Source organism: Saimiri boliviensis, chromosome 6 (genome assembly GCF_048565385.1).
Source record: "Saimiri boliviensis isolate mSaiBol1 chromosome 6, mSaiBol1.pri, whole genome shotgun sequence".
Taxonomy (NCBI): Eukaryota; Metazoa; Chordata; class Mammalia; order Primates; family Cebidae; genus Saimiri; species Saimiri boliviensis.
The window spans coordinates 57,088,289-57,105,617 of NC_133454.1; the positions used below are offsets into that span (position 1 = coordinate 57,088,289).

Here is a 17,329-nt window from a genome sequence, read left to right on the forward strand (position 1 = left end):
TTGTCTTTATGCAGAGGTCAGAGGAAGGGTGCTGCAGGGATGGCCTGCCATGGTGGATATTTTATGGAGCCTCCCTGAAGTCACTTTCCAGAGAGGTCTCTAAAGAGAGCAGTCGTGCTTTGGGCATCATGGTCTGTGTTTCCCACTTCAGTGAAGCAGAGCTGATCAGGATTCTCATTTCCTTTACGTGGAGTGGCACTGGCAGAGAGAGGTTGGAGCCAGAGTCAGTGCCATCTGAGCAGTGTGCCAGTACTGAAGTAATGGGAAGTTTGTGCATGATGGGAATTTTTTTTTTTAATTAAGTACCTGCTGTATTGTTTGCAGTGGGTGAGTTCCAATAGGGGATAGGATTTGGGTCCCATCTTTTAGGAACAGGTTGGAGAGACTAAGAACTGGTCAGCAGAAGAAACCAGACATCAGCAAGTCCTTAAATGTGCAGCTTTATAACATGAAGATCAATAGGAAAGGGCTGCATGGAATGGGGTCATTAGAGGAGTTGCCAGAGGGAGGAGGTCACATTGAGAGGTCTTGGCATTGGCAGTTGGTTTGGTGGAAGGTAAGTAGCTCACTGATGGGATGATATGGAGAACAGTTGTGCCAGTTCTTTGCTACTTTCTACGGATTCCGTCTTCCTTTGGTCACCTTAGGGAAAACAAAGAGAAGTGCATTAATCCATATTGTACTTTGTACAATATACGGAAGGGTCTCATGGGTAAACGAGGGAGACATTATTAACAGAAAGAGGTTTGTAGGTCATTTGCGGAGTGTGGTGGCCCACTAATTTGTGCCCCATTTGCCAGTAAGGGGCCCACTAAGCTACAGATATGCCTCAGGTTCTCCAAAGGGAACGTCGCCAAAGTGTCTTTGCCAAGGTTAGGGAGCTTTGTGTGGGTTTTAGGTCCACATTTGTCACTAGGACATTTGAAAGTCATTGCTTCCAGGTGTATAGAAAAATCCCACAGGGCACATTTGTTTTTTGACATATCTTTTTTGACTTTTGATTCCAAAGGAATATTACATCGCAGATGCCTCTGAGGACCAGGTGTTTGTGTGTGTCAGCCACAGTAACAACCGTACCAATTTATACATCTCAGAGGCAGAGGGGCTCAAGTTTTCCTTGTCCTTGGAGAATGTGCTCTATTACAGCCCAGGAGGGGCCGGCAGTGACACCTTGGTGAGGTAAGGAGACCATGAGTCCTTCTCCTGCCTTCTTAGGCCAACACAACCATTAGCTTCTCTCTGGTTCAGTTGTTTTCAACATTAGCTGAACATGTGAATTCACCCGGGGAGCTTTCAGAAACCCGACTCCTGGCTCACGTGCCCAGAGATCACTACGGGATGGGTTTGGGGTGTGGCCAGGTAATGAGTATTTTAAGAAGCACCGTAGGTGAATCTTATGTGCAGGCAAGTCTATAAACTATAGCTCTAGCTAACATTTCGGGTCAGAGCTACTGTGTTAATCACTCCCTTGGGCTCCTTTTGTTCAGTTTTCTGGTTTTGTGGTTTCTGAGCAGTGAAAAACAGCACTTGGAAAATATCAAGTCAGAGAGAGCTGGCATATGCAGCCAGGCCATGGGGCCCTCCCTTCAAGTGGATCAGGTTAATTGATGTCATTACTCTTTTACTTAGAGATATTACAAGCTGTTGTTTTGTAAGGAGAGGCACCAACGTCATTTATCCTTTGTCTGTAAATCATGTGCTTAGAGCTGTTTTGCAGTCCAGTGGTGGGCAATCTCTGAGCACCACACCCATCAAGGGGCCGTGGAGGAGCTGGGGGTTTGGGAGGGATCAGTTGTTCTTAAGATCCTTTCAGGGTAATTTATTCTGATTTGTCACTTGACAAACCAGACTTGTGTGACCTGTGTGACTGTGGTTAGAGTTCCCTCTGCTATTGGAAAGAGTCTCCTGTGTGAAGCTGACTGGTCTGGGATGGGGCCCTGCTCTCTGGCTATGGTAACGAGGTCTGAGGGCATGCCCCTGTGCCCACTGTTTCTGGGCAATTCATTCCATTGTCAGTTTATTCAGAAGTATGCTGCTGTTCTCTGCCAGACAGTTTTCTACGTATAGCCACAAAATAATGTACACAAAAGTAAAATATCAGAACAAAGTCCGTCTTCCATGGAGTTTATATTCTCACTGGGGAAGATAGAATAAGACCAAATATGTGATCTGCATGTTGAAATGAAAAATAAGGCAAAATCAGGGAATGGGAATTTGCAAGGGTGTTCCGTTATTATATTGGCTGCATCAGGATGGGGACACTTAAGCAGGTGCCTGAATTATGTGAGGGAAGGAACCAAGCAGATGCCTGGGTGAGTAGCACTGAAAGCAGGGCAGACGGGAAGCATAGTAACTCTGAGGCTGGACTGCACTGGTGTTTTAGGAGAAGGGAGGAGGCCAGAGTGGCTGGAAGGGCTGAAGTGAGGGAGACAGAAGGAAGAAATGGAACCTAAGAGAGCAGGGCTCATATCCCATAGGGCCTTCAGGGGCTTGTGAAGAACTTTGTTTTGTTCTTCTTTTTTTATTTTCGAGATGCAGTCTTGCTCTGTTGCTCAGGCTGGAATGTAGTGGCATGATCTTGGCTTACTGCAACCTCTGCTTCCCCAGTTCAAGTGATTCTCCTGCCTTAGCTTCCCAAGTAGCTGGGATTACAGGCGTGTGCCACCAGGCCTGGCTAATTTTTGTGTTTTTAGTAGAGACAGTGTTTTACCATGTTGGCCAGGCTGGTCTCGAACTCCTGACCTCAAGTGATCTGTCTGCCTCGGCCTCCCAGAGTGCTGGGATTACAGGCATGAGCCACCACACCCGGGCCTGTTGTTTTCTTTTAAATGAGATGGAAAGTTTAGACAAGGAGATGGACATAATCTGATTTAACCTTTTAATTTATTTTTCATTAAAAAACTGTGAATTGCATTCTATATCAAAAAGAATTTAAAACATAAATGGATAGTGTTATAAATAATTTTAAGTGAGCATGCATGTGGCTTATCTTTTACAGAAGTTATCCTCAATGTTGTGTGGGAATTTGACTACTGTAGGAAACAGAAAGACTAGTTGTGAAAGTATTGCGGAGATCCAGGCCAGTAGGGATGGATGTTGGCTGGACCCAGGGCAATCGCACTAGAGATGTTGGAAATGGTCAGACCCTCAATGTATTTTGAAAGTAGAGGCTGGGCTCAGTGGCTTATGCCTGTAATCCCAGCACTTTGGGAGGCTGAGGTGGGCAGATCATGAGGTCAGGTGTTCGAGACCAGTCTGACCAACATGATGAAACCCCGGCTCTACTAAAAATACAAAAATTAGCTGGTTGTGGTGGCATGTATCTGTAATCCCAGCTACTTGGGAGGCTGAGGCAGAAGAATCTCTTGAACCCGGAAGGTGGAGGTTGCAGTGAGCCAAAACGGTGCCACTGCACTCTAGTCTTGGCGACATAGAGAGATGCTGTCTCAAAAAAAAAAAAAAAAAGAAAGAAAGAGTAGAACCAATGGGATTTGTTGATGGATGGGATGAGGGTTATTACAGAAGGAGGAATAAAGGGACTGTCGTTGCTTCACCCCTGCTGCTTGTAAAGAGGTGGCTGCACAAGAAGTCAGGGAGAGCTGGGCCAAGGACAATATTCGGGGGACATCATGAGCTTAGTTTGGGACTTACCTGGTTGGAGAGGCCTATTAGATATCCACGTGCCCAGCTCTCTACCTGGTCTCCGATAGTGCTTTTCTACTTCCTGTTTCTTCTCTTTTGGAGGTGCCCGGCTTTTATTTCTTTCCTCCCCTGACATAGACTCATGGATTAATTATTATTTAATGTGTTATAAACCATTCCTGCCATGATTCATTTGGATGCTCAGTTTGTCCTGGTTTGGTCAGTGGCAGATCCTAGCTCCTTCAGGCTGGTTCTTGTGATTTTTTATTTAAAAAATTATTTATTGGGCAGGTGTGGTGGCTAATGCCTGTAATCCCAGCATTTTGGGAGGCCGAGGCAGGTGGATCACGAGGTCAGGAGATTGAGTCCATCCTGGCTAACACAGTGAAACCCTGTCTCTACTAAAAATACAAAAAATTAGCGGGTCTTGTTGGCACATACCTGTAGTCCCAGCTTTCCTGGGACGCTGAAGCAGGAGACTTGCTTGAACCCAGGAAGCAGAGGTTGTAGTGAGCCGAGACCATACCACTACACTTCAGCCTGGGTGACAGAGTGAGATTCCATCTCAAAAGAAAATTATTTATTGAGTTGAAATGTATATAACATCAGCTTAACCATTTTAAAGTGGGCAATTCGGTGACATTCAGTACATTTACAATGTTGTGGCACCGCCACCTCTGTTTAATTTTATGGCCTTTTCATTTCTCCAAAAGAAAACCCGATACCCATTAAGCCACTTCTCTCCACTGTCCCTTTCTCCCAGCACCTGGCACCTATCAATCTGATTTCTGTCTATTTTACAGGATGTTTCCTCTAAATGGAATCATACAATAATATGTGACCTTCTGTGTCTGGCTTCTTTTACTTGGCATAATGTTTTCAAGATTCATCCATGGGTACCATATATCAGCACCTCATTCATTTTTATGGGTGAATAATGTTCTTCTTTTTAAAATAGCTAAAATAATGAATCATTATCCCTCAGACCTTTCACTGACTTTTAAATTTTTGTTTTCACCATTGAAAGCCCCTGACTATGGGGTGGAAAAGTCACAACTTGCTAAATATATTCTTATCTTCCTCATTTGTCAGATATTCAGGGTGAATGTTTCATGCTGGGACGGTCTAGAAGCCAGAGCAATTGCCCTTTACAGAGTTATGAAGGCCGCCTCGCCCCGCCTGAATGCTCAGTCTAGTGAAGAAACTGGAAGTAGATTCACTTCAAGAGTCATAGACCAGTGTCCCACTCAGTTTTCTCATTCTTCTCAGATTTTATCTCAAGGCTAGAGAGGTTCTGATGTACTCAGTTGAGTGATGTTTAGTCATCTGCATCTCGATCTCGGCCAGATGAAATGGGGTAAAGGTGAATTAGCACATCATGTGGGCAAGCTGGTTTAGAGTAAGCTGCTATGTGAAATGAGCCAAGCCTCTGAACTGAATAGGAAAGTGTGGTGTCTGGAAACTGCTTCTAAGTTACTTAGAGAAATGGAGAAAGAGCTCTTACTAGGGAATGACCCTGGCCTTGGTGGGATGTGTCAGTGATCCGAGTGGTGGGATGTGCCAGGTGAGAGTCTCATGGAAAGCACTAGCTAGATATAGGATGCTTTGGAGGAACTGATGTGCTGAGGAGATGCCAGGCCCTTGAGGGCACCTTAGGGAGGAGCACTGGCCCAATTGGTGAGGGTATTGCCAAGGCATGGCTTCTGCACTGAGTGGGGCTATAGGGGACCTGGTGAGCTGCTGGGCAAGCCTTGGCCTGGGGTCCTCTGGGAAGAAGGGGAGAAGTGCCCTGGTGAGGGCCAATGAGGACAAAATGGGAGAAAGTAGACTCTGAGAGAGTACTTAGGGTGAGGCGAATTGTTACAGGGCAGGTCAAGGGGGGGAAAGGAAAGGATGGGCTGGGACTCCTGGTGGAGGAGCATGTGAGATACAGGAAGACAGGCTTCTGCTTGGAAGTGAAGAATCTGACCGGAGAAAGAAACAGGGCTTATGTAAATGAGAGGCATTCAGACCTCCCCGATACACAGAAGAAGCCCCTAACCCGTGGGATGACAGAGTTTATGATGGTAACCACCAGTGAAGTAGAGCAGAGATCAGCAGAGAGCAGGAGGGAAAGAGACCTTAAGCTGGTTCCTAAGGAAGCCCCTGAAAAATAACTGAACTAGACTCAGGGAAACCCACATGTCAGAGAATGTGATCTCAACTCCAGCATTTGATTCAGCATTCTGCTCAGTCCCTCAGCCTGAAGCAGCTTTGTGGAGGATCCTAGTGTTCCTTTTCCTGCCTCAGAGGTTGTCATTTTCGTCTTTCTGTCTGAGGTGGCAGGGCAGCCATCCAGCTGAAGAGATTGTGTGGAGGCTGATGATGGAGTGGAGGATTTCTCTGCTTTATTAAAGTGTAGCCGGTGGTTCAGAACCCCTGAAATAAAGGGCACGCTTCCAGTCTTAACAGCCATGTATGAACCATGGTCACAATTTCTCAGAGATCTGCTGTATTTTGTAGTGTTGTGTATCATTTTAGCACAAAACGACTTTCCAATGGCATCAGGGTATCAGCATAGAAGATACAGCCTGGGAGGGACTTATTCTCTTAGCAGATATAACCCCAAGCTTTCTAAAGTCATCCTTGCTGTATGTGCAGTTTCTTTAGGAAGGAATAGACCAGTTCTGCTGAGCTTCTGACAGAATATGCTGTGGGCTTCCATCTGATCAGGGTGTTGGACGATTAGGTTGTAAATACCTAAAGAGGGACTGTGTAACCCAGAGTTATGTTGCTACAGATTGGGTTGAATTTTAAGCCTCAGCACTGTTATTGGTGTCTTCCAGGTCTGACTTAATGATTTCTGTTTTTAAAGGTTCACTGGAGGATTTGGAGTCAATTTCAATAGTGAAGTAATAGATGTGATTCTCATGTCAACTTTTGTATGTTACATTCATCGTTCTAAACCCCCTGTTAGGAATTGTTGATCAGATAAGCCTTTTGGCCCTAAAAATTGACAAGAAATAGATTTTTAAAAATAGCAGATTATCTGGCTGGGCATGGTGGCTCATGCCTGTAATCCCGGCAGTTTGAGAAACTGAGGCAGGTGGATCACTTGAGTTAAGGAGTTCGATACTGTCTTGGCAACATGGCAAAACCCTATCTCTACCAAAAAATAAAAGAATTAGCTGGGTGTAGTGGCATATACCTATTGTCCAAGCTACTTGGGAGGCTGAGGTGGGAGGATCATCTGAGCCTGGGAGGTCAAGGCTGCAGTGAGCCATGATTACACAACTGCACTTCTGTCTGGGCAATAGTAAGACCCTGTCTCAAAAAAAAAAAAAAAAAAAAGTGGGGGAGTGAAGTAATAACAACATGCTAGAATGTGGATGAACCTTGAAAGCATTCTGCTAAGCGAAAGTAACCAGATACAAAAGACCACATATTGCAGATTCCATTTCTATGAAATATCCAGATAGGCCAATTCATAAACACAGGGAGCAGATGAGTGGTTTCCAGGCTTGGGAAAGGAAGAGGAAATGGAGAGTGACTGCCAGCGGGTATGAGGTTTCCTTCTGGAATGATGAAATGTTATGGAACTAGATAGTAATGATCGTTGCACAATATTGTCAATGTGCCTAATGCCACAAAATTGTATACTTTTTAAATGGTCAAATTTTATATTATTTATAATAAAAAGCAAATACCAATTCAGGTTCATAGCTGTTTATTTTCTTATTGTAGGTATTTTGCAAATGAGCCATTTGCTGACTTCCACCGAGTGGAAGGATTGCAAGGAGTCTACATTGCTACTCTGATTAATGGTTCTATGAATGAGGAGAACATGAGATCAGTCATCACCTTTGACAAAGGGGGAACCTGGGAATTTCTGCAGGCTCCAGCCTTCACGGGATATGGAGAGAAAATCAATTGTGAGGTATCGATGCTTTAATCTTGTTTTGCTTTTTAATATAAGGGAAAGAGCCCTGCTCTGTGGTAGTTTCCTATGTCTAGAATTTATTGAAAAAATACAAGATCACATAGTATTTTATTAATATCACATGGAACAGACTTTTATCTGTGTTGCTACTTTGTAGTTTCCAAACTCTGCTCTGAAGTCTCACTACCACTTCTGGACAGAAGCAACTCAAAAAAAAAAAAAAAGTAGTATTCATTTTAGTGCTACTTGTTCAGTTAGGCAATTACTTGGTCTTTTGGATTTTTGAATTTTATTTGTCTGTGGTGGGCTATGTGGACTCCCCTATATGCTGCATCTGTGGCCCTTTGGAAAGTTCTTTTGGAGACTCTTACTCTAGAATTTACTTCTTGGTTTTTCTTCTCTGTTTGGCAGTGGGTCTTGGCTTACCACATCAAATCTAATTTTGGAAAGAGGCAGCCTATAAGTAGATATAGGCAAATATCTGGGTGCTTCCTCTTCCCTCAGTAGTGTCTTCTACAGCAGCTTGGTGAGATCTTGGGTGGTTGGGGCTTGGGTGTTTTTGAGCATGCTGTGGGGGTCAGGCTTCAGTTAAATTGAATTAATGGTATCATTAAAATTCAGCTTTTGTTTCCCTGACTGATCAGTTTATTTATGAAGTGGAGGACAGTTCATCAGCTTTTGGTTTTTTTCTTCTGAGTTGAGGTGGTAGAAGGAATGTGTAGGAATGGTTAAGTCTGATTGCCTGAGGATACAGAAACTCTTCAATGAATAGACCTCCTTGCAGGCAGAGAGAAGCATGAGTCAGAAAGGGGAGTGAGCAAATAAATATTTCTTTGAGACCCAACCTAATTTGTTCCAGTTTTCATTGGTCAAACTGAGACGCTAGCAAGACAGATACTTGTTAGAGGTCCTTCTGTGACAAAAATAGGTAGCAAATAATCCAGCAAACTTTGCTGCCATTTTTACCTGACCACAACCACATAAGCATATAGTTCTCCTGTTCAGAACCCTGGCCACATCTGAGTAGCATTGAGCAAGCATTTTCTGAGCGGGAGAACTGAGCGTGACCATATGGCAAAAGGTCTTGTCCTGATTGCTTGCAGAGCTACTAAAATCTGAACATGAGTGATGGAGGCCAGATTGAATCACTTGAAGCCTTGCCCTGTATACCTACACCTTTGTGCAAATGTAAAATACATAGGAAAATATTTATTGCTAATCCTTTGGTTTTTGTATATCATATACTATACATCAGGGGAGCTTACTCATGAGATTTATGACCTCTGATTCTTGTTCTTTCTTATGACAGAATTGTTGGAATCATGTTGGAAATACATCTCTCACTTAGAAAATGAATATGACAAAATTATTTCATTTCTCTTTAGTTCTAAGTCACTTGAGAGAATCTCTGAGTGACAGGATGTGATGATGTCACACACATTTTTCCCATCTACTTCAGTTGACACTGATTTCTAATTGTTAGTCCCTGAGAGTCTCAGAAGGCCTTTCTAAGTTCTAGTTGTTCTCTTCTTCCATGGGACATTTATGTGGGTTCAGATGATCCTCTATGCCAGGGGTGTGTGGGGACAGCTGGGCTGTGAGTCTGGTTTCCTCTGGGCCATGTCAGCTGCCCTCATGCAGGCTGCAGGGTTTACAGGGAGTGCTAGGCATGGTATCACATGCTGACACTGCCTGGAACTTGGATTGTTTAGCTTTCCCAGGGCTGTTCCCTTCATCTGGCTCAGCGCCTCAGTCAACTCCTCAACCTCCAGCTCCGGAGAATGCCCATCCTGTCCAAGGAGTCAGCTCCGGGTCTCATCATTGCCACCGGTAAGTGTGCCTTGCCTGTTCTCACAAGGGGTTCAGCTGTCTAGGGATGTGCAGCCAAAGGCTTGAAGGCATTCTTAGTTGCTAGATACTACTCAGAATTTTTGGCTGGGCAAGGTGATTATCTGACATATTCTTGAAATTAAACATGATTATTTCTCTTGCATTTTAGGCTCAGTGGGAAAGAACTTGGCTAGCAAGACCAATGTGTACATCTCTAGCAGTGCTGGAGCCAGGTGGCGAGAGGTCAGGCCCCTCCCCCAACCCCCTCCCCTCCACCCTGGTTCCTGCGTGTGTGAGAATGTGGACTGTGCCTTGACATTTCAGGGACACAAATGGCCCATGGCAGAGACCAACAATGCCAGATATGACTATACAATCAAGAAAGGTACCTGAAGCCTCTGATTTGTATCTACAGTGACTTTAAATTAACAACAGACCTTTGCAAATGTGTGAATTTTAGTAAACGTTCTAAGATTATGAGCTCTATGAGGGCAAAGACAATGTCTGTTTTACTGACTTGTTTATTCTTAGGACCTGTAAGGGTACCTGGTGTGGAGTGGGGGCTTAAGGCATATTTGCTGCCCATATCAGCAAATTGTACAAAGTAGTGATATGAGGCCTGAAACAGGCTATTTCTATTATTATTCTTTATATTACTCAAGTTGAAATGAAGTCTGTCCTTGCTGGGCTATGTTGTATGGACGCTTTCATCTCATTCTGTGCTGTGGAAGTAGACTTTTTTACCTTAAGGTTGTAGAACTGGTATTGATCCTGATTGTACCAATTCTTCGTCCCAAAATGCTAATTGATCTTCATCGTTGGGCATTAGTGAATTTCCAAAGTTGTGAAAAAAGTAAGTTTATCAGCCTCCCATCATTTATTAAGTCCAAGGAAGTCTGTTTGGTCTTGTTCTGTAGGGGTTGCTTTCAGGGGTGACCCACTAATTATGCCAGGAGCCCCCGGGTAAAACTCAACAGATCACTTGACAGGATGAGCACCTCATCATCGAGCATCTGGGGAGCATGTCAGGAGTGATGTGCAGTTCTCAGAAGGGCTAGTGGGCATAGCTCCCATCCGCCTGGTTCTTTACTGGGTATGCACCATGCTCACTTTTATATTTTAATAGATAATGTGTAAAGCAGTAATAAAAATACCCAACATTTGTTTGGCACCTTGCAGTTCACAGAGGCCTGTCACAAGCCTTCTCTCACTTGTGGCAGGGCTTAACATCGCTTCTGAGGAGAGAGATGAGGCTCAGACACCGTGTACCGTATGGTGGTGAACATAAACATGTGTTCAGATGAAGGAGGTTGTTAAGGCCATCGTAGAGTGTGGACAGTGTGAAGGGGAATTTTTGGGTTGTCCTTGTTCAGCTCCCAAGGTAAGATTAAGCAGCTGCTTTCCCCTTTTGTGGAGCTGGACGTTCCTTTGGAAATGGTGTATCCTCTTCTCTGCGAATAGGCCTGTGGTTGGTTTGTGCCTTCTGCTGTTGGTGCAATTTGGGATTTGCACATCTGCAAGTGATTTCCTTCTGGGTAGAAAGCAGTGTCTTGTTCCTCTTCCAGTGAAGTGGTATCATCTGGCAATTACTGGGGCAGCTGTCAGTGCCTCCCTCCACACGCGCCTTGTGTCTGCCAAGAAGCAGCCAGTGCACAAGAGACCTTATTTTGGGACATAGCAGAGAACTGACTGGGGGAATGAAAAGATTGTGAGTGTATCTGTGTGAGTGGGCATCTGAGTCCCCATGGGCAGCCTTCACTTTAGAGAGACAATCTGGGCTGTGTGAGGAAGCAGGTGGTGGCAGAAGAAGAGGCTGTAGTGGACAGAATGCTGCCTGGAGCACTGATAATCATAATTCGAGTTTTCTTTTTCCACCTAATTAGTTGTATAAATTCTCTGATTCCCAGAATTCCTTTTTTGTGCTTTTTTCTTTTTAAAATAATTTTTATTCTTTTATTTTTAGCTTTTTTCTTTAAAAACTTTATTGCAGCAGATAAAGGCACAGTACACTGCACATAAAGTGTACAATTTGATCAGAATTAATTACGGTCACCACAATTAAGATAACAAACATTTTCATCACCCTCCCCGAGGTATCTTTGTGCCCCTTGGTAATCCATCCCACTCTCCTCTCTAGTCCTTGTCTGCTTTTGTTATTCATTGGCATTTTCTAGAATAGGTTATTCATTGGCATTTTCTAGAATTTTGATAAGTGAACTCACACAGTATATACTCTTTTTGCCTGGCTTCTGTCACTCATCACGATGATTTTGAGTTTCATCCAAGTTGTTTTGTGTATCAGTTATTCATTCCTTTTTAATTGCTAGTCGTGTTCCATTGTAGCGATATATCATAACTTATTTATTCATTCATCTGTTGATAAACATTCCAGTTTTGCTGATTACAAATATAGCTGTTGTGAACATTTATGTAAATATTTTTTTTTTCATTTCTGTAGGGTAAATACTTAGAAATGGATAGCTGGGTAGCATGGGGAGTATATGTTTAACTTTTTAAAGAACTGCCAAATTATTGTCTCTTTTACCTTTACACCAAACAGTATGTGAGAATTTTAATTGCTTCACATCTTTGCCAACACTTGATGTGATTAGTCTTTTTAATTTTAGACATTTTAATAAGCATGTAGTAATATCTCATTGTAGTTCTAATTGGCATTTTCCAATTAATGATGTTGAGCTTCTTTTCATGTGCTCACTGGTCATTTTAAAATCTGGTTGTGAAGTGTCTGCCCAAATCTTTTGCCTTTTTGAAAAAATTGGGTTGGTCCAGCACAGTGGCTCATGACTACAATCCCAGCACTTTGGGAGGCTGAAGTGGGAGGATTGCTTGAGCCATGAGCAACATAGGGAGACTTCATCTCTACAAAAAATAAGAACAGCTGGGCATAGTGGCACATGCCTGTAGTCCCAGCTACTCAGGAGGCTGAGGTCAGAGGGTCATGTGAGCCCTGGTGGTTGAAGATGTAGTGAGCTGTGATTGTGCCACTGCATTCCAGTCTGAGCAACAGCGTGAGAGCCTGTCTTAATAGCTATATAAATAAATTTAAAAGAATAATTTTAATAATTGGGTTGTCTGTCTTCTTTGAGTTGTGGGGAATTTTTTTTAAACAATATATTCTGGATTCAGGTCTTCTGTATGATATGTGGGTAGATACTCATTTTTTCTATATGGAGATCCAATTGATTTAGCACCATTTATTGAAAACACTTCTCTCTCCCCCACTGAATTGCCTTGGTATCTGTTTGAAAATCAGTTGGTCATATATGGGCCAATATTAGGAATATTGGATCAATTTCAAGACTTTATTCTATTCCATTAATCTATCTTTTCAGTAATACCAAATTGTCTTAATTTCCAAAGCCTTATAGCAAATGTTGAGATCAAGTAGGGTCTTTCAACTTTGGTTACTTCAAAAATCATTTTTATTATTGTAGGTTTTGTATTTCCTTATACATTTTAGAATCGCTTGTCAATTTCAATGATATCTGCTGGGATTTTTATTATGATTGCTTTGAATTTATAGATCACTTTGGAGGAGAGTTGACATGGTGATACTATTGACTCTTCTGATCCATGAATGTAAATCTTTTTTCATTTCTTCTTTAGTTTCTCTTAGTACTTCGTAGTTTCCAATGTAGAGTCCTATACATCTTTTATTAGCTTTATTCCTAGGTATTTTTAGTTTTTTTGTACTACTGTAAATATTTTATTTTCCAATTTTTATTCTAGTATATAAGAATGCAATTGATTTTTAAAATACTAATCTTGTTTTCTGTGACCGTGCTAAAGTAATTCATTAGTTCTAGTAGGTTTTTAGATTCTATGTAAGCATTCATACCATTGACAGTTTTATTACTTCCTTTCTGATCTTAATGTCTTATATTTCTTCTTTCATTCTTCCTTCTTCCTTTTTCTCTTCTTCTTCTCTTTCCCTCTTTTTCTCAATTTTCTCCGCTCTGATTTCTTTAATTCTTCTTATCACAATAGCTAGGACCTCTGTACAGTGTTGAATAGAAGTAATGAAAATAGGCATTGCCTTTTTCTCTCTCTGGGGGAAATAATTCAGCCTTTTTACCGTTAACTATGGTGTTAGCAGTAGATTTCTTTATCAACATTTGGGAAGTTCCCTGTTATTACTAGTTGCTGAGTATTTTTTATCATAATCAGATACTGGATTTTGTCAATTACTATTTTTACATTTATTAAAATGATGTTTTTTCTATTATGTAATATGTTAAATATTGCATTAATCAATTATTGAATATTAAAACAACCTGGAATTCCTAGGATAAACTCTACTTGGTCATAATGTATTATCTTTTTTATGTGCAGCTAGATTTGATTTGCTAATATTTTGTTAAAGATTTTTGTGTTATTTGTGATACTTGTCTGTAATTTTTAAAAACATCTTTCTCAAGTTTTGATATTAGGGTTTGGCTAGTATCATAAAATAAGCAGAGTGATGGACGCCTCTTCTTGTTCTTTAGGACAAAGTTTAGTGTTATTTTTTCTTGTGTGATTCCCTAATGAAACTGTCCAGGCCATGAAGTTTCTTTTTGGGAATATTTTTTTGATAAGTGATTTCATTTCCTTGGTTGTTATAAGACTATTCAGATTTTCTTCTTTTTGTTTAATTTTGATGAGTTGCGTATTTCAAGAAATTTGTCCCTTCACCTAAGTTGTGACATTTTTTAGCCTTATGCTATTAATTATATATTCTCTTTGTCTTTTTAATGTCTGTTGGATCTTCGGTGATTTCGTTCCTGATCTTGGTGATTGTGTATTTTCTCTATTTTTTTCTTAGTTTAGGTGTTTCAATACTGTTGATCTTTCCAAAGAATCTGCTTTTGGCTCTGTTGGTTTTCTATTATCTGTTTTCTGTTTTGTTGATTTTCTAAAATTATTTTTTCCTGGGTCAGGCGCGGTGGCTCAAGCCTGTAATCCCAGCATTTTGGGAGGCTGAGGCGGGTGGATCACGAGGTCAAGAGATCGAGACCATCCTGGTCAACATGGTGAAACCCCATCTCTACTAAAAATACAAAAAAATTAGCTGGGCATGGTGGCGCCTGCCTGTAATCCCAGCTACTCAGGAGGCTGAGGCAGGAGAATTGCCTGAACCCAGGAGGCAGAGGTTGCAGTGAGCCGAGATCATGCCATTGCACTCCAGCCTGGGTAACAAGAGCGAAACTCCGTCTCAAAAAAAAAAAAAAAATTATTTATTCCTTTATTTATTTTTTTTGTCGCTTATTAAGATATGACCTTAGGTTATTGTTTTTATATCTTCTTTTCTAATGTAAGCATTTAAAGCTGTAAGTTTTCCTTTAAATACTAATTTAGCTATATGCCACATGTTTAGATATGTTGTATTTTTAGTATTTTTAAGTTAAAAGTATGTTTAATGTACTCTTTTATTTATTTATTTATTTTATTATTTATTTATTTATTTATTTTTTGAGATGGAGTTTCGCTCTTGTTACCCAGGCTGGAGTGCAATGGCGCGATCTCGGCTCACTGCAACCTCCGCCTCCTGGGTTCAGGCAATTCTCCTGCCTCAGCCTCCTGAGTAGCTGGGATTACAGGCACGTGCCACCATGCCCAGCTAATTTTTTGTATTTTTAGTAGAGATGGGGTTCACCATGTTGACCAGGATGGTCTCTATCTCTTGACCTCGTGATCCACCCGCCTTGACCTCCCAAAGGGTCGGGATTACAGGCTTGAGCCACCACGCCCGGCCTAATTTTTTGAATTTTTAATAGACACGGAGTTTCACCATTTTGGCTAGGCTGGTCTTGAACTCCTGACCTCAAGTGATCTGCTTGCCTTGGCCTCCCAAAGTGCTGGGATTACACGTTTGAGACACTGTGCCCAGCCCTGAACAGTACATTTTTCTAAACATCCATTCACTTTCAACCCATCTATGTCTTGATATTTTAAGTGTTTTTTTTTTCTCTCTCTCACTCTTTTTTGAGGTTGGGCCTTGTGTGTTGTACAGGCTAGTCTTGAACTCCTGTGTTCAAGTGATCCTGCCAAGTAGCTGGAATTAAAGGCGCATGCTACCATGCCTTGTTCTTTAAAGTGTTCTTACAGACAACGTATAGTAGGGTCTTGCTTTTTTAAAAGTCATTCTGCCAAGCTCTGCTTTTTAACTGAAATGCTTAGGCCATTAACATTTAATAGAATTATTGATATATTTGAATTTAGGTCTAATATTTTATTTATTTTCCTTTCATCTCTCCTATTTATTATTCCTCTGTTCCTCCCCCCCACCTTTTGTATTATCTAGATACATTAACTATTCTACTTTTATTTAGATTTTTTGGGGGGTTTACCTGTGTATTTCTAGTGGTTTCTCTAAGGATTGCAACATACATATCTAATCTTTCATAGTCTTCTTTGAGTTGGTATTGCACTTAACATAAAATTTAGAACCCTTTTAACCATATAAGTTCCTTTTTTCCTCCCCTGCCTATATGTTATTTTCATATGTATAACATCAACTTACATTACAAAACCCACAATGCAATGTTTGTTTTGCTTTAAATTATCATATGAATTTCAAAGAAGTTAAATATTTAACCAGACATTTACCACCCTCTTGCTTGCTCTTCATTCTGGAAACTCTGTTTACCCATGGGAAATTTCCCTACAGCCTAAAGAAATTCTTATAGCATTTCCTATAGAGATCTGTTGTCTATGAATTCTCTTGTTTTAACTTCATTTGAAAATTTCTATTTTACCTTCATTCCTGAAGGGTGTGTTTATTGGATAGAGAAGTCTAGATTGACAGTAATTTTCTTCCAGTTCTTTGAAGATGCCTTCTGTTTTCTGGTATCACTGGGTTCTGATGAGAAATGTGTTTTCATTTTAGCTATCATTCTCCTGTGTGTAACATGCCATTTTTCTCTAGTAGATGCTGATTTTGAATCTATATATCTTTCACCAAATTTGGGAAATTTTTAGCCATTATTTCTTCAAATATTTTTTTTCTGCCCCCATCCGTTTCTCTTGCTCTTCTTGGACTCCAGTTACATATTAGACTTAATTGTTCTTGTTCCCCATTGTTCTTGGCAATCTTTTTTCCCCTGTATGTCCTTCAGAACATACAGATAGATTGGTAATTTCAACAGATCTATATTTACTTTGAAGTTCACTAATTTCTTTGTCATTTCTTTTCTAATGTTGAGCCCATCAGTTAATTTCTTATTTCAGACATTATATTTTTCTGTTATAAAATTTGTTTTGTTTCTTTTTAAAAATTGTTTTCGCTTCTCTGGGAGAATTCTTATCTTTCGTTCATTTCACGTTTTTCTTGCCCTCAGGGAACATGGTTATAATAGCTATTTTAAAATTCCAGCTGGGTCTGGTGGCTTATGCCTGTAATCCCAGCACTTTGGGAGGCTGGGGCAGGCAGATCATTTGAGGTCAGGAGTTTGAGTCCAGTCTGACTAACATGGTGAAACCTGGTCTCTTCTAAGAATATAAAAATTAGCTGGGCATGGTGGTGCATGCCTGTAATCCCAGCTAGTTGGGAGGATGAGGCAGGAGACTCACCTGAACCCAGGAGGCAGAGGTTGCAGTAAGCTGAGATCACACCACTGCACTCTAGTCTGGGCAACAGAATGAGACTCTGTCTCAAAAACTAAAAAAATAAAAAAATAAATTCAATATATGGGTCACTTGGGATTGGCACCTTTTGACTATCTTTTCCCTTGAGAATTGGACACATCTTATGGATGTTTGTATGCTGTATGTTAAGTAATTTTGGTTTCTGTTGTGCACATGTGAGTGAAATTCATGAAATTAAGCCTTCTAAGGGATAGTGATATATTTTTGTTTCCACATGTAATCAGCCTGTTTAGGTTCTGACCCTGAGTTTTGTCTTGCTTTCTGTAGGTGGTAATTTAACTCTCTGTTCAG

At 41.1% G+C, this 17,329-nt stretch overlaps 1 protein-coding gene across 3 annotated transcripts in view; it reads left to right on the forward strand.

Annotated features, from left to right (window-relative positions):
- SORL1 (sortilin related receptor 1) overlaps positions 1-17,329 on the forward strand; it is a 177,232-nt gene that overhangs the window by 59,758 nt on the left and 100,145 nt on the right. For all 3 annotated transcript variants that reach the window (XM_039470514.2, XM_039470515.2, XM_039470516.2), the window contains exons 8-11: positions 1,010-1,179; positions 7,366-7,558; positions 9,274-9,391; positions 9,561-9,634. In XM_039470514.2, the coding sequence (XP_039326448.2) occupies positions 1,010-1,179; positions 7,366-7,558; positions 9,274-9,391; positions 9,561-9,634 (555 nt within the window). The remainder of the gene's footprint in view (positions 1-1,009; positions 1,180-7,365; positions 7,559-9,273; positions 9,392-9,560; positions 9,635-17,329) is intronic.